At 36.2% G+C, this 21,818-nt stretch overlaps 1 protein-coding gene across 1 annotated transcript in view; it reads left to right on the top strand.

The window, feature by feature from the left end:
- The first annotated feature begins 2,059 nt into the window (after positions 1 to 2,059).
- Positions 2,060 to 21,818, top strand: part of LOC133322418 (protein expanded) — a 33,181-nt gene continuing 13,422 nt past the window's right edge. The window contains exons 1-2 of the mRNA XM_061531414.1: positions 2,060 to 2,196; positions 5,803 to 5,948. Coding sequence (XP_061387398.1) covers positions 2,105 to 2,196; positions 5,803 to 5,948 — 238 coding nt within the window. The 5' untranslated portion in view covers positions 2,060 to 2,104. The remainder of the gene's footprint in view (positions 2,197 to 5,802; positions 5,949 to 21,818) is intronic.

Genomic DNA, 21,818 nt, shown 5'->3' with positions numbered 1-21,818 from the left:
AATTTTGAACCGATTTTCACGAAACTCATCACACATCATTCTACACTCAATGCAGTATCCTGTGCCGAATTTCGTGCAAATCGAAAGATATATAGCGACATTGGTGCCCCATTTACCTTAAATCGGACGAAAATATATATGGGAGCTATATCTAAATCTGAACCGATTTTCAGGAAACTTAACACACATCATTCTAGACCTAATTCACTACGCTGTGCCAAATTTCGTGTATATCGAAAGATATATAGGTGCACCATTTACCTTAAATCGGACGAAAATATTTATGGGAGCTATATCTAAATCTGAACCGATTTTCAGGAAATTTGACACCCATCATTCTAGACCTTATTCATTACGCTGTGCCAAATTTCGTACAAATCGAGAGATATATAGGGACTTTGGGGCACCAAATACGTCCAATCGGACGAAAATATTTATGGGAGCTATATCTAGATCTGAACCGATTTTCAGGAATCTTAACACCCATCATTCTAGACCTTATTCATTACGCTGTGCCAAATTTCGTGCAAATCGAAAGATATATAGGGACTTTGGTGCACCATTTACATTAAATCGGACGAAAATATATATGGGAGCTATATCTAAATCTCAACCGATTTTCACGAAATCTTGCACACATCATTCTAGACCTAATTCATTACGCTGTGCCAAATTTCGTGCAAATCGAAAGATATATAGGGACTTTGGTGCACCATTTACCTCAAATCGGACGAAAATATATATGGGAGCTATATCTAAATCTGTACCGACTTTCAGGAAACTGAACACACATCATTCTATACCTAATTCATTACGCTGTGCCAAACTACGTGTAAATCGTAATATATATGGGGACTTTGGCGCCCTAATTACCTTAAATCGGACGAAAATATATATGGGTGCTATATCTAAATCTGAACCGATTTTCAGGAAACTTAACACACATCATTCTAGACCTAATTCATTGCGCTGTGACAAATTTTGTGCAAATCGAAAGATATATAGGAGCTTTGGTGCACCATTTAGATTAAATCGGACGCAAAGATATATGGGAGCTATATCTAAATCTGAACCGATTTTTCCCAATTTCAATAGGGTTCGTCCTTGGGCCAAATAAGTTACCTATGCCAAATTTCATCCAAATCGGATCATAAATGCGACCTGTACTTTGTTCAATACATGGACGGACAGACGGGCGGACATGCATAAATCGACTCAGAAAGTGATTCTATGCACATTCTCAAAAGGAACCATGTGTCTATCTCGTTTCCTTTTGCCTGTTTCAAACATATGCACAAAGACATAATACCCTGTACCACAGTGTGATGAAGGGTATAAAAATCCACCCCTCTGCTAAAACTCAAAAATATTTTTTAAAAATATCCATGCCTCTATTATATTTCTTTAATTGCCCATATTTATTTTATTATTTGATATTTTGGGCCTCCAACAAAATATATTTATTACTAATTTTTTTTCGGTGCTGTAAATTTATTTTCATTTTTTATGAAGACCCTAGTCATAACATCAGAAATATACCACCAATCAAAGTTATCTCAAAAGAAAATATTTTACAGGAATTTGTTTTAAAGCTTTTTTTCGTTATTTATTTTCCAAATAAATAAAGATAACTGAAAATTAATTTATGACCATAGCACCTCCCAGCCCCTTGAACCCCCGCTCACCATAAAGAAGAAAAGTTTGAAAATACCATAAAAACGATTTTTCTTTGATTTGTTCACGTTTTTATGGCCCACTTACATTTTGTAAAACATTCCAATAAGACATTCCATTCCAACATTCGTTTCTCTCTCCCATCTCTCATTTTTCATTGTTTCCACTTTTTCCAAAATATTTGTTTTTATTAGCTGGTTGGTAGTTGTTGTTGTTACAGTCATTAATTGATATGATTTTATTATTCTTCTATTTTATGTTATATTAGCCCTTCTTATGTTGTTGTTGTTTAATTTTCATTTTGTTGTTGTAATTTATTTTTCTAATTTGTTGTTGTAATTTATTTTTCTTATTTGTTGTTGTATTTTTTTATTTCTTCTTATAGACAAATATTTCCAACGATTTTGTTGCATTGAAATAACGATGCAGCATGCGAGCGTTTTGTACTGTCAGCGCGCCATTAGAAGTATGCGCGTCCTCGGCCGAACAGCTATCACCGGGCTCAAGATTTTTAGCACTAAGGTAAGCAGAATTTTATTGTAATAAATAACGTTAATATTAAATTATTTAATAAAAAGAAAATATCGGACCAAAAAAGAGCAACGGCAAGGGAGAAGAAAAGGAGAGAGACAGGCATCTGGGTTTGTGTCTTAAGTCTTTTGTTTAGACAATGAAACCTCACCAATAATAGGTATGCTTGGATTAAAAAAAAAAATTTTGGAGACTTTAAACATGCGTGGATTTTTTAAAAATATATCTGCAGACTTAAGACAGATGTGGATTCTCTAAAAAATATGTTTTTTTTTAATATTTTTGGAGGATTTTTTAAAAAATATTTTTTGAGACTTTTGATAAGTGTACATTTTTAAGAAATCATTTTGGAGACTTCTGATAGGCCTGGATTTTTAAAAAAATGTTTTTGGAGACTATAGTCAGGCCTGAATTTTTTAAAAAATGTTTTTGAAGACCCTGGACAGGTGGGGCGTAGGTGAAGAGAGATACCAAGCAACGGCTCTGATTGGATTTAACATGGCGAAGTCCAGGCTTATCTTGGTCCCTCTTTCATCTCAATTGTGGACACTGACCTACCCGTGGTGCCACCTGGGGTACCTATTTTCATTACCCGATGAAATAGTGAGCTAATATGTGCCGCGAATTCACCCATAAGAACCATTAAAAATGGGTTGAGGCGTCGGGTTAATTGCCCATACTCGGAAAACCGAAAATACTAAGAAAAAGCAAAGAAAAATAAAACCAAACCTACCAATGTTGACAACCCCCGCAAACGTATAAAGGACCATGATCTGCGAATCTGCACTTGGAATGTGCACACCTTGTATAAAACAGGCGCAGTTTTCGCTTTGGCGGATATACTCAAGAAGTACAAAGCCGATATTATTGCCTTACAGGAAATGCGATGGAAAGGGACGGGCGTAAGTAAATCAGACGATAACGCACTGTATTATAGCTGCCATGAAACGATACATGAATTTGGCTGTGGATTTATGCTCAACAGGAGAATAAAAGAACTCGTCTCCAGATTCACTCCAGTAGATGAGCGAATTACTATAATCCGCATAAAAGCGAAGTTCTTCTACATCAGTCTCATTTGCGCCCATGCTCCGACCGAAGATAGAGATGAACAGACCAAAGACATATTTTACGAGCCTCTAGAAACAGCATACGACCGTTGCCCTTGCCATGACATTAAAATTCTGCTAGGAGATTTTAATGCAAAAATCGGACATGACATGGCCATGACATTAAAATTCTGCTAGAAGATTTTTAATGCAAAAATCGGAAGGAAAATATTTTTGGTCCCACTGTCGGAAAATTCAGCCGCCACAAAGAAACATCCGACAACGGCATGAGGTTGATTGACTTCGCGGCAGCAAAAACATGGTAGTTAGCAGCACCAGATTCAAGCATCTCGATATACACAAGGCCACTTGGATTTCTACTGATCGAACAACGAGAAATCGAATTAATCATGTTGTGATCGACGGAAGGCATTCAACCAGTGTATTAGACGTTCGATCGATGCAGGATAACTTTAACTGACACAAGATCAGCAGTTAAAGTCGGGAAGGACCTCTCGGAGCCCTCCAATATCGAACGAGGATATAGACAAGGTGATAGTTTGTCGTGTGATCTTTTTAACATCCTGCTGGAAAAGGTCATACGAGAGGCAAAAGTGCACAGAAATTGCACTCTGTACACCAAACAACACATGTCACTCGCCTACGCCGATGACATCGACATAATGGGTCGAACATTGAGAGCGGTAACAGACACATGTGAACAAATTGAGAAGGAGTCTGCCAAAGTGGGTCTGGCAGTAAACTGCGAGAAGACCAAGGTGATGGTATCAACGCGCAAGACGTCCAGTAGACTCGGGCCAACTGTGGAACTTGAGAACTACAGCTTCGATGTAGTCAAAGATTTTATATACCTTGGTACCGCCATAAACAAAACGAATGACATTATTTTTGAAATTCGGAAAAGGATAGTGATGGCCAACAGATGCTACTATGGTCTAAGTAAGCAGTTTAGAAACGAGGCCACTTCTCGCTAGACCAAACTCACACTGTACAAGACGCTGATACTACCCGTTCTGTTATATGGATCTGAAGCATGGGTACTTGCGGAAGCAGATGAGACAGCTCTTGGAGTGTTTGAGAGAAAAATTCTCCAAAAGATCTATGGGCCGATCTGTGTTGACGGTGAATATCGCCGTCGAATGAACCCTGGTCTGTACCAGCTATTCTCGGACTTCGATATTGTTAAACGTATTGAGCTGCAGCGACTACGTTGGCTAGGTCAGGTTGTGAGAATGGATGAAGATGCCGTAGCCCAGAAGGCATATAAAAGCGAACCAGCTGACGCGCCTGGAAATCTGTTTTAAAGCTCGGCTTATGGAACGAAAGTTCTGTCACAAGCCAGCTAAGAAGAAGAAGAGGACAGGCGTGGCTTTTTTAAAAAATTGCTTTTGGAGACCCTGGACAGGCGAGGATTTTTAAAAAAATATTTTTGGATACTTTAGACAGGCGTGGATTTTTAAAAAAATATTTTTGGAAACTATTGATAGGTGTGGATTTTTTTTAAAGTATTTTTGGAGACTATTGATAGGCGTGGATTTTTTAAAGGAAAATTATAGATTTTGATAGTCGTGGATTTTAAAAGAATACTTTGGAGACTTTTGACAGGCGTGGATTTTTTAAAAGTATTTGTGGAGACTTTTGATAAGCGTGTGTTTTTTAATAGTATTTTTGGAGACCTTTAATAGGCAGGGTTTTTAAAATTATTGTTAGAGACTTTTGATAGGCGTGGTTTTTTAAAAGTATTTTTGTAGACTTTTGATATGCGTCGTTTTTTTAAATGTATTTTTGTAGACTTTTGATAGGCGTGGTTTTTTAAAAGTAATTTTGGAGACTTTTGATATGCGTGGTTTTTTAAATGTATTTTTGTAGACTTTTGATAGGCGTGGTTTTTTAAAAGTATTTTTGTAGACTTCTGACAGGCGTGGACCTTTAAACAATTTTTTTGGAGACTTCTGGCAGGCGTAGACCTTTAAACAATTTTTTTGGAGACAGGCGTGGACGTATAAACAATTTTTTTTGGAGACTTCTGACAGGCGTAGACCTTTAAACAAATTTTTTGGAGACAGGCGTGGACGTATAAACAATTTTTTTGGAGACTTCTGACAGGCGTAGACCTTTAAACAAATTTTTTGGAGACAGGCGTGGACGTATAAACAATTTTTTTGGAGACTTCTGACAGGCGTAGACCTTTAAACAATTTTTTTGGAGACAGGCGTAGTCCTTTAAACCAATTTTTTGGAGACTTTTGACAGGCGTGGAGGTATAAACTATTTTTTTGAGACTTCTGACAGGCGTGGAGCTTTAAACAAATTTGTTGGAGACTTAAGACCATAGTCGATTTTTAAAAGAAAATGTTTGTGGACTTTTGACAAGTGGGATTTTTAAAAAATATGTTTGGAGAATCTAGACAGACCTGGATCTTTTAAAAAATATTTTTGGAGTTTTTTGTCAAGCTTTGAATTTTAATAACACATTTTTGGAGACTTTTTTAATTTATTTCTTTTTCTTATTTTCATTTTTTTCGCAGGCTTCTAGGCAATCAACAACCCAAAACCTTATACTTCCTAGTCGATGCCAAGAGTCGAGTCAGAGAAGTGTATACGCAGACATGTCTACATTTTGCCACACAAGGCATGCTAGATACCGAACTATTCGGTTTAGCTGTGTTGATAGGTAAGTGTTGAGAATAAAAACAAATTTAAAATTAAATAAATAAAAATAGAACAAAATAAAAAAAATATAAAATTGCGGAATAAGTGAAAAAATTAAATTTGAAGTATTTCCAAAGTCGTGGATTTTTTGAAGTATTTCCCAAGTTGTGGATTTTTTAAAAATATTTTTTGGATTTTTTCAAATATTTTTTATTATTTCCTCAAGCCAAGTACCCACAAAAATGCCAATGCAACCAGTTAACTGGTATGCAAGTTTAACAAACCCGTAACATCAGTGTACACACATACACTCACACATAAAAAATCAACGAAAAAATGTCTACAAATCAAACAGACATATACACACTTACAAAACTAAAAAAAAAAAACGAAAAAAAAATATTTTTTGTGCAGATGGATATTTTTATCCTCAAATTTAAAATTGTTGTTGCAGCTTCGTCTTCTTCTTTTTACATGAAGCATGCCTTGTAATGAAAAAAATTGAAAAATTTTTCTGATGCCTCCTTGAACACTTAACTGCCTCTGCCCGGGCCTGACTGCCAGCTAAGAAAAATTTACGTTCTTCTTAACATCACATATTTGTTGTTGTTGTTGTTTGGTTCTGATGTTGGGGATGCTGCTGCCTGTACTGGAAATGCTTCTGCTTGTGCATTGCATTGTTGTGTGTAACAACAACAGCAACAACAACACGACAGCCCAGCACAGCATCAAAAACGGCACGCTTGCTTGCGGTTGTATTAAAGCAATGCACAACAGCTACCTGAATTACTGAACACGCGTCTTATGTTTGTATGACTGTCTGTCTGTCCGTCCGTCCGTCCACTTTCAAAGTCTGTCCATCTGTTTTGTTGGCCGTCGTTACGACCTGTCTGTCCATCTACTTTTTTATGGGTCCCCCACCACATCTCCCCAATCATGCTGAGATCCATCTCCCAAACCCAACCGTCCTTTTGCCTGCCTGACTGGTTGTCTGTCTCTTCGTCCGTCCGTTCATCTGTATGTTTATACATATTTTTCTGTAAATATGTGTGTAAGTGAAATTTGAAATCTTTAAACGTCGTTCTTAAGGTCGGACTGTGGATGGATTCTGGTTCTTTGTTGACTTGGTTGTTGGTGGAGGTGCTGGAGGTTGGCCTTTTTGTTTGGTTGCTTCCTTAAGTATTTTGGTCCGGAGAACAACAACAGGTGGATGGCATGTTGTGTTTGTTGTTTCATTTGTAACTTATTTTGAAATAATAAACAAATACACACACATACATTAATTGGGCACCAAAAGATTTTCATGTTTGTGTCTTAAGTCTTTTGCTTTCTTAATTATTTTCGTATGATGAGGGGGTTTTTTTAAAAATATATATCTTTTTATTTTTTAAAAAATATTTTTGAGACTTTGGGCAGGCGTGGAAATTAAAAAAAAAAAATATTTTTGGAGGCTTAGGACCCGAGTGGACCCGAGATAGTCTTGAATTTTTTAAAAATATTTTTGGAGTCCATATACTTACTACTTACTTAGGTGGCTTGCTACAGAACGGTTGTTCCATAAGCAGAGCTTGAAAAAAGATTTCCAAGCGCGTTCCAAAATGTTGTTTTCTACTTGGTCTTTCCATCTAAGTCGTGGCCTTTCCCTTGTGCGGGAACTATAAGTAGGCTCGCTTTTATATGCCTTTTTAGCTGGGGCATTCTCATTCATTCGCACAACATGGCCTAGCCATCGTAATCGCTGCAGTTCAATACGTCTAACAATGCCGATGTCCGAGAATAGCTGGTACAACTCGTAGTTCATTCGACGCCGATATTCACCGTCGACGCCGTTCGGCCCGTAGAACTTTCGGAGAATTTTTCTTTCAAACACCCCAAGAACTGTCTCATCTGTAATATCAGCGTTTTGTAAAGTGTGAGTTTGGTCTGGCGGGATGTGGCCTTGTTTCTAAACTGCTTACTTAGACCATAGTACCATCTGTTGGCCATCACAATCCTTCTCCGAATTTAAAAACTGATGTCATTCGTTTTGTTTATGGCGGTACCAAGGTATATAAAATATTTGACTACCTCGAAGCTGTAGTTCTCAAGATCCACAGTTGGTCATAGTCTATGGACGTCTTGCGCGTTGATACCATCAGCTTGGTCTTCTCGCCGTTTCCTGCCAGACCCACTTTAGCAGACTTCTTCTCAATTTGTTCAAAGGTGGAAACAGCCAAAACTCGCAATGTTCGACCCATTATATCGATGTCATTGGCGTAGGCGGGTAACTGGTGTTGTTTGGTGTAAAGTGTGTCATTTCTGTTCACCTTTGCCTCTCGTATGACCTTTTCCAGCAGGATGTTAAAAAGATCACACCACATACTGTCACCTTGTCTGAATCCTCGTTCAGGCTCCGATAGGTACTTCCCGACTTTAACTGCTGACCTTGTGCCACTTAAAGTTATCCTGCATATCCGTATTAATTTTGCAGGAATGCCGAACGTAGACATGGCTTTAAAAACCTCACAATGGATAGGGCTGTCGAATGCGGCTTTATAGTCGACGAATAGATGGTATGTGTCGATGTGTTTTTCGTGGGAGTGAAATGGTCAATGGTGGATTTGCGAGGTCTGAAGCCGCTTCAATCGTTCACACAGCGCCACTGGATAGAACTTTATATGCGATGGGAAGGAGACTTATTCCTCTATAGTTGGCACATATCGTCTTGTCTCCTTTTTTGCACGGGACACTTGATGCTGAGATTCCAATCATTGGACATGCATTCTTCTAGCCAAATTGTACTAATCAATACTGACCAGCATCAGACCACCGCACTTTTATGACCTCATCTTGGCTAGGTGGTACGCACTCTATACCATCATCTCTTATTGGTTCTGCGGTATCTTCTTCACCCCCACTATTTGCTACCAGGAGCTTTTCAAAATGCTCCTTCCAGATCCTCAGCAGGCTGTCTGTATATGTCACCAGGTTTCCTTCTTCATCTCTACAGGAGGATTTGCCTGCACCAAAGCCTTCGGTTTGGTGTTTTACTCGTTGGTAAAATTTTCGGACTTCGTTGAATCCTGTAAATCTCGATTTGCTCACGCTCACATTTTTCTTGCTCTTTTTTCATTTTTTGGAAAATACGTTTCTCCTCTCTCCTTTTCTCCCGATAATTCTCCATCACATTACGTGTTGCTACTGTCCGTAGGGTTTCCCTATACGCTGCGTTTTTCACATCAGTAGCATTACGAAACTTCTGATCGTACCATGGGTTTCTTGGTGGTGGTTTTTGTACCCTTTGCTGCAGTTTGTAGGGAGTGGGCAATTCTTTGCCATTGTGCTTCTATACTGTTATCGGAACAAGAAGTGCTTTCGTCAAGAAGGTGGGTAAGTTGAGCGGAGTAGGCCTCGGCTACGACGTCGAGTTTCCGTTTTGTGTTAGATCGCACCTATGCTGCTACATTAAGACGGGTGGGTACCTTGGCTGCCACAAGGTAATAGTCCGAATCGATATTCGCTCCTCGGATCGATCGAACGTCTAATACACTGGATAATTGCCTCCCGTCTATCACAACATGATCGATTTGATTTCTCGTTGTTCGATCGAGGGAAATCCAAGTGGCTTTGTGTATATCGAGATTCTTGAATCTGGTGTTGCTAACTGCCATGATTTTTGCTTCCGCGAAGTCCAATCAACCTCATGCCATTGTCGGATGTTTCTTCATGAAGGCTGAAATTTCCGACAGTGGGACCAAAAATATTTTCCCTTCCGTTTTTTGCATAAACATCTCCTAGCAGAAATTTAATGTCATGGCCAGGGCAACGGTCATATGCTGTTTCTAGGCGTTCGTAAAATATGTCTTTGGTCTGTTCATCTTTATCTTCGGTCGGAGCATGTGCGCAAATAAGACTGATGTAGAAAAACTTCGCTTTTATACGGATTATAGCAATTCGCTCATATATTGGAGTGAATCTGGAGACGAGGTCTTTTATTCTCCTGTTAGCCATAAATCCGCCAAAGCAACGACTGTGCCTGTTCTGTACACGGTGCTTACATTCCAAGTGCAGATTCGCAGATCGTGGTTCTGGATGCGTTTGCGGGGGTGGTCAACAATGGGGGGTTTGGTTTTCTTTTTCTTTGCTTTTCAATAGTAGGTTCGGCTTTCCGAGTGTGGGCAACTAAACCACCACCTCAACCCATTTTTTATAATTCTTATGGGTGAACTCGAGGCACATACCAGCTCAAAAATATTCTTTTAAAAAATACACGCCTTTGGTGGACCTTTAAAAATATTCTTTTAAAAAATCCACGCCTTTGGTGGACCCTTAAAAATATTCTTTTAAAAAATCCACGCCTTTGGTGGACCCTTAAAAATATTCTTTTAAAAAATCCACGCCTTTGGTGGACCCTTAAAAATATTCTTTTAAAAAATCCAGCCAGCATCATAATTCAGAGGGTATATCGAATTCGTTGTAAACGTACTTATCAGAACTTTTATTTGTTAGGTATTTTTGTAAGACCTTAGTTGTTATTGTTGTTGGTTTTGTTGAGTGTTCATAATGTTTTAAATGGCCTTTCCATGCATGCAATAATCATGCCCAGCATCATCTTTTTACCATCGTCATCATCATCATCATCGCCAACATGATTATCTCCTTTATTTTCAGCCTTTTTTCCTACAACATGGTCTTCCTCTTTAGCGTCCTCGTCCACATACACATCCTCTGGCATTTTTATATAGCTGGGTCGTTTGTTTTTTTTTTCGATTCTAAAAGTGTTCTTCCAGCAACGACCTCTTCTTTAAAAAAAAAGAGAAAAAAACCAGAACCAGTATCAATCTCAGGCCTTTTTGGCCAGAACATAGAATCTTTAAACAGCAACAGCATCGGCATACACCACATAACCAGCACCTTTTTTTCTTCGTCTTCATCTTCTTCCTCATCCTCCTACTTCTCCTCACAGCTCTTCTCGTAGAACTACAAGAATTTGTTATTAAATACAGGTTCTTCTTTTTTCGTGGTTCATGGTTTCTTTGCAATGGCATGCCATGCCATTAGGGTTTCGGGATACAACAACAACATACTTTTTTGTGAATTTTTGTTGTTGCTGGTTTTTGTAAATGCGGGTAAAGAATTTTTCGATTTTTTTTGCAGACAAGCCAACCAAACCTCTAAGTTCTTGAGGGAAAACAAAACAAAAAATGATGATGAAGAACTTAAAGATAGTGTTTTTTAGGAAGGTTCGGTTTGGATGGTTGGTAGGTAGGTTGTTGTTGTTCGGTCGCCTGATGCTAAAAATAAAGACAATATATAATTTTCAACAAAAATTTGTCAATATCGACATTAATATTTAATTGGAATGTCAAATAGTTTCAGCATCAGATTCGCTGAAGTAGTGGTGGTGGAGAGGTACAGGCATCCAATAAAAACAAAAGACTTAAGACACAAACTTCAATGAAGAAGATGAAGGGGTTCTTTTGGAGATTTTTGCTTACAAAATAATTATTATGAAATGGAAAATATTAAATGGAAAATTAAATCAATATTAATGTTAAAAATACTTTGAAAATTTAAAAAAAAATTTTTTGAAAAAATTATAAAAATATATTTTTTGAAAAATTTAATTTTTTTTAATTAAAAAAAAATATATTTTGGTAAAAACTAAAAAATTTTTTTTATATATTTTTTTTATTAAAAAATATTTTTTTATTAAACAATATTTACTTTTATTAAAAAATATTTATTTCTATTAAAAAATATTTTTTTATCAATTTTTTTTTATTAAAAAATATTTTTTTATTAAAAAAAATTTTTTTTGGGATTCTTAAAAATATTTTTAATAAATTCAGGCCTTTGGAGATTCTAAAAAACATATTTTAACTAGCATATACCCGCAACTTCGTTAGCGAATGTATCGACCATAAATTAAATTTGAGTACCATTTAGTACCAAATTTCATGAATTTTTGTTGTTGTTAGTTTTTGTAAATGCGGGTAAAGAATTTTTCGATTTTTTTTTGCAGACAAGCCAAGCAAACCTCTAAGTTCTTGAGGGAAAACAAAACAAAACATGATGATGAAGAACTTAAAGATAGTGGTTTTTCGGAAGGTTCGGTTCGGTTTGGATGGTTGGTAGTTTGTTGTTTTTGTTGTTCGGTCGTCTGATGCTAAAAATAAAGACAATATATAATTTTCAACAAAAATTTGTCAATATCGACATTAATATTTAATTGGAATGTCAAATAGTTTCAGCATCAGATTCGCTGAAGTAGTGGTGGTGGAGAGGTACAGGCATCCAATAAAAAACAAAAGACTTAAGACACAAACTTCAATGAAGAAGATGAAGGGGTTCTTTTGGAGATTTTTGAAAGAAAAAAAATTAATTATTAGGAATTGGAAAATATTAAATGGAAAATTAAGTCAATATTAATGTTAAAAATACTTTGAAAATTTAAAAAAATATTTTTTGAAAAAATTATAAAAATATATTTTTTGAAAAATTTAATTTTTTTTAATTAAAAAAAAATATATTTTGGTAAAAACTAAACTAAAAAATATTTTTTTTATTAAAAAATATTTTTTTTTTATTAAAAAATATTTTTTTATTAAACAATATTTACTTTTATTAAAAAATATTTATTTTTATTAAAAAATATTTTTTTATTAGAAAATATTTTTGTATTAAAAAATATTTTTTTTTTATTAAAAAAAAATTTTTTTTTTGGATTCTTAAAAATATTTTTAATAAATCCAGGCCTTTGGAGATTCTAAAAAACATATTTTAACTAGCATATACCCGCAACTTCGTTAGCGAATGTATCGACCATAAATTAAATTTGAGTACCATTTAGTACCAAATTTCATGATTCGAATCCTAAAGGTTCACCCAAATCCAAATTTTACCAAATTTTCCATTTAGCGCACATTATTTCCATAAGTACAAAACTTCGTGCGTACCCCTTTTCTACACCCCTACAATGATTCCAAATTTAAATTTCAGGATTCCAACTCTATTGGTTCACCCTCAATTAAATTTGTACCGAATTTAGTACACAGTAGTATGAATATCCAAAACTTCCTACTTAACCCAAACCTACACTCCCACAGTGATTCTAAGTCCAAGTTTCAGGATTCCAACTTATCGGTTGACCCGCAAATCAAATTGTACCAAATTTGGTACATAGTTGTACCAATTTCCAAAACTTCCTACATACCCCAATCCTACACCCCCACAGTGATCCTAAATCCGAGTTTCAGGATTCAAACTCTATAGATTCACCCACAATTCAAATGATACACAATTTTGTACATCCCAAACCACATAGTGATCTTAAATCCGAGTTTCAGGATTCCAACTTTATCGGTTGACCCGCAATACAAATTGTACCAAATTTAGTACAAAGTAGTACGAATTTCCAAAACTTCCTACTTAACCCAAACCAACACCCACAGTGATCCTAAATTTTTGTTTCTGGATTTAAACTCTATCGATTCACCCACAATTCAAATTGTACCAAATTTAGTACACAGTAGTACCAATTTTCAAAACTTCCTACATACCCCAATAGTATACCTCCACAGTACCAAATTTAGTACATAGTTATACTAATTTCCAAAACTTACTACATACCCCAATCCTATACCCCCACAGTGATCCTAAATCTAAGTTTCAGGATACAAATTGTACCAAATTTAGTACATAGTTGTACCAATTTCCAAAACTTCCTACTTAACCCAAACCAACACCCCCACAGTGATCCTAAATCTAAGTTTCAGGATTCAAACTCTATCGGTCCACCCACAATTCAAATTATACAAAATTTTGTACACAGCAGTACCAATTTCCAAAACATCCTACATACCCCAATCCTACACTCCCACAGTGATCCTAAATCTAAGTTTCAGGAATCCAACTCTATCGGTTCACCCACAATTCAAATTGTACTAAATTTAGTACACATCACCAAAGTCTCTATATATCTTCCGATTTGTACGAAATTTGGCATAGCGTACTGAATTGAGTCCAGAATGATTTGTGCAAAGTTTCGTGCAAATCAGCTCAGATTTAAATATAGCTCCCATATATATTTTCGTCCGATGTAAGGTAATTGGTGCACCAAAGTCCCTATATATCTTCCGATTTGTACGAAATTTGGCATAGCGTACTGAATTGCGTCTATAATAATGTGTGCTAAGTTTCAAAAAAATCGGTTCAGATTTAATTATAGCTCCCATATATATTTTCGACCGATTTAAGGTAAATGGTTCACCAAAGTCCCTACATATCTTTCGATTTCCACGAAATTTGGCAAAGCGTACTGAATTAGGTCTAGAATGATGTGTGTTAAGTTTCGTGAAAATCGGTTCAGATTTAGATATAGCTCCCATATATATCTCTGTCCGATTTAAGGTAAATTGTGTATCAAAACTTCCTACATACCCCAATCCTACACCCCCACAGTGATCGTAAATCTAAGTTTCAGGATTCAAACTCTATCGATTCACCCACAATTTAAATTGTACTAAATTTAGTACACATTAGTACAAATTCTAAAACTTCCTACAGTATTAATTTGTTAAACTGCATCCTGACTCTAATCCTACACGCCTACAATGATCATGACTCCTAATTTCATTGTTCCCGCTCTATCGGTAAACCCAAATACAAATTGTACCAATTATAGTACGATTTAGTACTTTTCGTACACATAAGTAAACATTTTCCAAAACTATGTACATATCCCAATCCTAAACTCCGATGCTATTGGTAATTTCAAATTTCAGGTTTCCAGCTCGATTTGTACCTCCGAATTAAATTTGTACCAAATATAGTACCATGTAGTACTATTTGTACACAAGAGTACATGCTTTCAAAACCATTTCCTTAAATAGACTCTACATCTCAACCCGAATTCGCATTTCAAATTTCAAGTTTTTAGCTCTATTCATTCTAATGTTACAAAATTGTACCGAATTTAGTACATTTTAGTACTTTTCGCATACTTATAGTTCGAATGTCCAAAAAAAACCCTTTGCTATATCTATTCTACACTCCATCAGTGACCCTCAGTTAAAATTTAAGAATTCTAGCTTTGCCGGTTCGTCAAATACAAATGGTTTCACCTTAAGTTATTTTTAGTACTTTTCGTGGCGTTCTAGTACGAATTTCTAAAAAACCCAGGCTTATCTGTCACCTTTGGACCAAGAGTGACCCTCACCCAAAATTTCAAGATTCTAGCTTCAGCCGTTCCGTCTGGGCGTCAATCACTTTACTCTTTTATTAGTATAGATAAATTCACACCTTTGGAGATTTTTAAAAAATATTTTTAAAAAATCCACGAAGATTTTTATAAAAAATATTAAAAAAAAAAACATGTCTGTAGAAATAATTAACATCCACTAGTACAACTCCCTTCATCATGTGCCATCATGTTTGTTCAATGGAAACATATTAAAATTTAAATTAAAACAACAAATTATCTTCCAATGAAAAAAAGCGAAGAATCTCCTGAGAATTCTTCGACATCAAGGTCATGATTTTTTTTTTTTTTTTTTTTGAGAATATTTTTTTTGAACATCACTCTGTGGTGCATTCAAAACACCTACGACGAAAGTCAAGGAATTCATCCATGTTAAAGGGAAAAACATTTATTTGTATGGTTTCATCAACCAATCTTCGATGTTGAACAATGTGGGACATTATCCCAAAAATAAAATCCAAAAAAAATCCCCAACAACATTTCAGTCAAGACACAACACAGACACAGTCAGTCAGCCGGACAGACATAAAACTAATCAGACTTTTAAATTAAAACATTTTTTCGGGGTATAATTTGATGGCATGAAATTTCCGGCCACAAAACAAGAAAACATATCGAATGAAACCTCTTCAACCATCTATCCAACCATCCTACCAAAACCAAAAAGTTGGCGGGATGACGACACAAACCGATGTTAAAAGTTGATGGAACCTGAAACAATACGAAATAAAACATGGACAGGGTTCAGAAAAACAAGCACATGATTCCTCCTCCTGGATAACAACACCTTGTGTCATTCATGACAGTATGACATGTTGACGGATGGATGGATAGACGGATAGGTGGATGGATGGGCGGCAGACGTTTATGGGCACACATCATAGATTCAGAAATGAAATTTCAGGAAGTTCGTCTATGGGCACAGGTCAGGAGTTGTATGAAGGGGGAAAAAAGAGAGGCGGGTTGGTCTTGAAAAAAATTAAATCCACGACTTGTTGGTCTTTGAAAAAATAATTTTTAAAACCTGCGAGCGGAGCAGTATAGTCGGACGGGGCCGACCTTACGATACCCTACACAACCACCATGGAACTCTAACTTTGAGTCGTTCTAGATTTTGAGCTTGGGCAATATTTCGCTATATTTGAACCCTCTTGACCGATTAAAGATCAAAATCACCTCTTATTTACACTGGCATATTTTCCGAATATCCAGATTCTTCTTATCCAGATTCTCTTCACCGTGGGTTGTGTTGTTATGTACGGCTTTCAATTGTCGATCGACTCAAAAAAAAAAAAAAAATAGTATTCGGTCCTATTCATCCCATAATTATAATCTGATCATCACCGAAAGTTATAGGCGTTGTCCTTGACCATACCTGGATCCTCATGGAAAATTTCAATGTGATCAGCGCTATATTTTTGCCCTCTAATGTGGTAATGGGTAATGGGTTACCACATCCGAGTACATATAATTGGTATTAATTTAAAGGTCAACTACTCCTCTTGGATATACTATCAACTTCTAGGGTCTATGTCCTTCAGGCGTAAATCTATACGCCAAAGAATACAAATTTTGTGACACAAAAGTCAGGGTCCAGTTGAACCGTTAAATATTGACCGATCCTTATGAAAACCGGCATGCTTATTCTTTGGCCCAACATACTTCTCCATATAAACTTTCGATATTCGGACCATAATTGAGGTCTCTGAAGCAACCAGAAAAGCCGACAAAAATTAAGTATTTGATCCATTTCATCCCCTATATATTAACCGATCTTTACCAAAAACAATAGGGGTCTTCAGTGGGCCGAACCTATCCTCCATGCAAAATTTGATGAAGATTGGTACATAACTGTGGCCTGTATCGTGTTTACAAATTATTATGGACAGACGGACCGACTGACACACATGTCTAGATCGACTCAGCTAGTCGAGATATGACGATCGGTATATGTAAAGGTGGGTCTAGGACCAATATTTCTCGGCGTTACAAACTATTGGGGCTGCACAAAGCTATAACACCCTGACAAACATAGTTGTGTAGGGTAAAATAAAAGACTTAAGAAACAAACTTCATATTGGGGGAGTTTTTATACCCTTCATCACACTGTGGTACAGGGTATTATGTCTTTGTGCATATGTTTGTAACAGGCAAAAATAATCGAGATAGACCCATGTTTCCTTTTGAGAATATGCATAGAATCACTTTCTGAGTCGAGTATGCATGTCCGTTCGTCCTTCTGTCCATTTTAAATTGTAAACAAAGTACCGATCGCATTTATGCTTCGAATTTGATGAAATTTGACACAGCTCATTTGTTTGGCCCAAGGACGAACCCTATTGAAATTGGGAAAAAATCGGTTCAGATTTAGATGTAGCGTCTATATATATATTTTCCTCCGATTTAAGGTAAATGGTGTACCAAAGTCCCTCTATATCTTTCGTTTTGCACGAAATTCGGCACAGGGTAATGAATAAGGTCTAGAATGATGTGTTTTAAGTTTCGTGAAAATCGGTACAGATTTAGATATAGCTTCCATATATATTTTCGACCGATTTAAGGTAATTGGTGCACCAAAGACCCTATATATCTTTCGATTTGCACGAAATTTGGCATGGCGTACTGACTTGAGTTTATAATGATGTGTGTTAAGTTTCGTGAAAATCGGTTCAGATTTACATATAGCTCCCATATATATCTCCGTCAGATTTAAGGTAAATGGTGTATCAAAGTCCCTATATATCTTTGGATTTACACGAAATTTGGCAAAGCGTACTGACTTGAGTTTAGAATGATGTATGTAAAATTTCTTGAAAATCGGTTCAGATTTAGATATAGCTCTCAAATAGTTTCGCCCGATTTATAGTTTCGCCCATATATATTTTCATCCGATTTAAGGTAATTGGTACACCAAAGACCCTTTATATCTTTCGATTTCCACGAAATTTGGCAAAGCGTACTGACATGAGTTTATAATGATGTGTGTTAAGTTTCGTGAAAATCGGTTCAGATTTAGATACAGCTCCCATATATATTTTCGACCGATTTAAAGTAAATGGTTCACCAAAGTCCCCACATATCTTTCGATTTACACGAAATTTGGCAAAGCGTACTGACTTGAGTTTAGAATGATGTATGTAAAATTTCTTGAAAATCGGTTCAGGTTTAGATATAACTCCCATATATATTTTCATCCGATGTGAGGTAATTGGTGCACAAAAGACCCTATATATCTTTCGATTTGCACGAAATTTGGCACAGCATACTGAATTGAGTCTAGAATAATGTGTGTTAACTTTCGTGAAAATCGGTCCAGATTTAGATATAGCTCCCATATATATTTTCGTCCGATTTTATGTAAATGATGTACCATAGTCCCTATATATCTTTTGATTTGCACGAAATTTGGCATAGCGTACTGAATTAAGTCTAAAACAATGTGTGTAAAATTTCGTGAAAATCGATTCAGATTTAGATATAGCTCCCATATATATTTTCGACCGATTTAAGGTAAATGGTTCACCAAAGTTCCCACATATCTTTCGATTTACATGAAATTTGGCATGACGTACTGTATTGAGCCTAGAGTGATGTTTGCCAAGTTTCGTGAAAATCGGTCTAGATCTAGATATAGCTCCCATATATAGTTTCGTCCGATTTTATGTAAATGATGCACCAAAGGCCCTATATATCCTTCGATTTGCTCTAAATTTGGCACAGCGTAATGAATAAGGTCTAGAATGATGTGTGTTAAGTTTCGTGAAAATCGGTCCAGATTTAGATATACCTCTCACATATATGTTCGACCGATTTTAAATAAATGGTACACCAAAAACTCAAAGATATGCCGATTAACACAAAAAATTTACACTAACGTGTGTCAAGTTTTATTGGAATTCGTTCAGATTTAGATATAGCTGCCATATAGTTTCGTCCGATTTTAAGTAGGCCAAGGACTCAAAATATTTTCCTTAGGAACAAAACGTGCATAAATTAGTCTAATCTAACCTGTGACAAGTTTCGTTGAAATCCGTTCATATTTGGATATAGCTTCCATATCTATTTTCATCCGATTTTAAGTAAATATTGCACCAAGCTCTTCATGTTTTTTTTTTTTTTAGAATAGAATGACGTAATTGCGTGTAGAAGTACAGATGTAGACCATATATATTTCTGACCGACTTCGTGTTAATTGGGCTCCAAATATTCAACGGGTACCCGATTGATATTTGCTTGAAATCGATTTACATTGTAACAAACGAATGACATGTTTATGGACTGATCTAAGTCGATTCTCATTTAGATAAAGGTCACATATTTTAATTCATTTAATTTCATGTTAATGGCCCTTCTGTTAGAATGTTTTTTTTTTTTTTTTGTAATATACCCATAGTGCTGAAGGGTATCATATAGTCGGCCCTGTCCGACTTTACTGCTTTCCTCACTGGCTTAAAAAAATCCACGCCTTGTTGGTATTTGAAAAAAAAAAATTTGGAACTGTCTGTTCTATTTTCTCGTTGTGGCGCCTTTCCAATACCCGTTTCCATTCAACAACAAGACATGACAACGACCGTCAGGGTAACTAACATACATAATTGCTGCAAAAAAAAAACCTTATCGCTACTGATCTACAAAAAACAAGAGGAACAACAGAAATAATCCAAAATAGTACAACAACTAGTCAACAGCAAACTTTCTAATAAAGCATAATTTGTATATAGGGGAGCGCGCGATATATGCATATTTTTTTTCTTGTATGTAATTACCCCGAGCGTTTTCTTTTTTTTTTGCCTACTACGATTTTTTTCTTCTTCTATCATCCATGGTTCGGTTTTTTTTATTCAATATCATCTTTAATAATTTTTTGTAATATTTTTTCTTGTTTGGCTTTTTACAAAAAAAAAAAAAAAATGATAACAACATGAAAAAAACCTGGCTGGCCGGGGAGGCACAGCCAAAATGATGATCTTGGCCTCGACCAAAAAAATGTATGGAACCAACAGCATCATCACCACTGATGCTCTGATGATGACGATGATGCTGTTGCTGCCGGTGGTGGTGATTATCAGTTTGACGTTTATAATAATGGAGTTTTGTGCAAGTTGTTGTTGTTGATGTTATAGCCAAGAATAACAACAAGAAAACAACAACAAATTATATATTAATAATAAAAATACCATGTCATCGATTTGCTGATGAACTACTTTAAAACATCTTTTTTCGATGTTGTTGTTGTTGGTGGTGGTTTAAACGAACCACCAAAAGACTTCAAACCAGCCAACGAACCAACCAACCAACCGAACACAGACCCACCTTGTCATCACCAAACAGCCAATACTCCACACACAAAATCAAGTGTGTCTAGAGCGCATGCGCACCAGCTTCTTCGACTCAGGCCAGCCATGCGGCAAAGTCAAGCATCTAGCAAACGAGGCTCGCCAAGCTCGGCCCGGCCCGGCCAAGCACTTTGTATGGAGTTTGTGCGAAGATGAGATTTGAGATTCTTGTTTCGCTTGGTGGATTCCAATCTGTATTGGGTGGTAGTGGTGGTGCGAGGCTACAGGCTTGATTGTTGGATATATGGTCGTGGTGTGCAGGCTATGTGTGTGTGTGTGTGTGTTCAAGTGACAGCCAGTTGGGCCATTTGTTTCTGTTGTTGTTGTGGTTCTATGTGTGCTACCTTTTTTAGCATTTCCAATTTTTTTTTTTTGCATTTTTCTTTTTTGTAAAAAGCATTCACTTTGTATGTGTGTCGTTTTTGATGGAATCTCCAGCTACTGGTGCTACCCGTTGGGTGCTTTTTTTGTTATTACTTTACAAAAATAAACAACAACAACATCAAAAATTGACTCAAGCACGCGTCTTGTACAGCTTCACAAACGATGTAGTAGCACTTTATAGCACTACAGTGACGGGGCAAAAGAGAACAGGACAGCAATTTTTTGATGGAGGAAAAACACAGGTTTCAGGACTATAGAATTTTTTTTTTCATAGAAAACAATCAGATCTATTCGAAGAGGAATTTTTCCCTCCTATAGAAATAATAAAATCTTAAAGAAATCCTTAATATGAAGTTTGTTTCTTAAGTCTTTTGTTTTTTAATATTTACTTGATCTTTTTTAAGGAATATCAAGACGTGCATTTAAAAAAAATCAGACGAATATCGAAGAATGGATTAAATATATATATATATATATATATATATATTCCGAACAATATCGAAGAACGTATTAAACTTACTTACTTATCTGGCTTGTGACAGAACTTTCATTCCATAAGCCGAGCTTAAAAAATATTTCCAGGCGCGTCGGTCTTTTCCCAATTTGAAGTACCATTTTCGGCAATGTTGACCTCCACTTGATCTTTCCATCGTTTTCGTGGTCTTCCCCTTTCTGCGTGAACCATCAGCCGGTTCGCTTTTATATGCCTGTAGGGCTGGGACATCTTCATCCAGTCTCACAACATGACCTAGCCAGTGTAATCGCTGCTGCTCGATGCGTCTAACAATGCCGATGTCCAAGAATAGCTGGTACAGCTCATGGTTCATTCGACGGCGATATTCATCGTCAATTTTTCTCTCAAACACTCCAAGAGCTGCCAGATCTGTTTGCGTAAGTAACCATGCTTCAGATCCATATAACGGGTAGTATC

This window comes from Musca vetustissima, unplaced genomic scaffold (genome assembly GCF_032173495.1).
Source record: "Musca vetustissima isolate MV318-11 ecotype Yass unplaced genomic scaffold, APGP_CSIRO_Mvet_v1 utg7876, whole genome shotgun sequence".
Lineage (NCBI taxonomy): Eukaryota > Metazoa > Arthropoda > Insecta > Diptera > Muscidae > Musca > Musca vetustissima.
The sequence above is the reverse complement of the archived record's forward strand: the minus strand, read 5'-3'. Positions and strand labels throughout refer to the sequence as shown.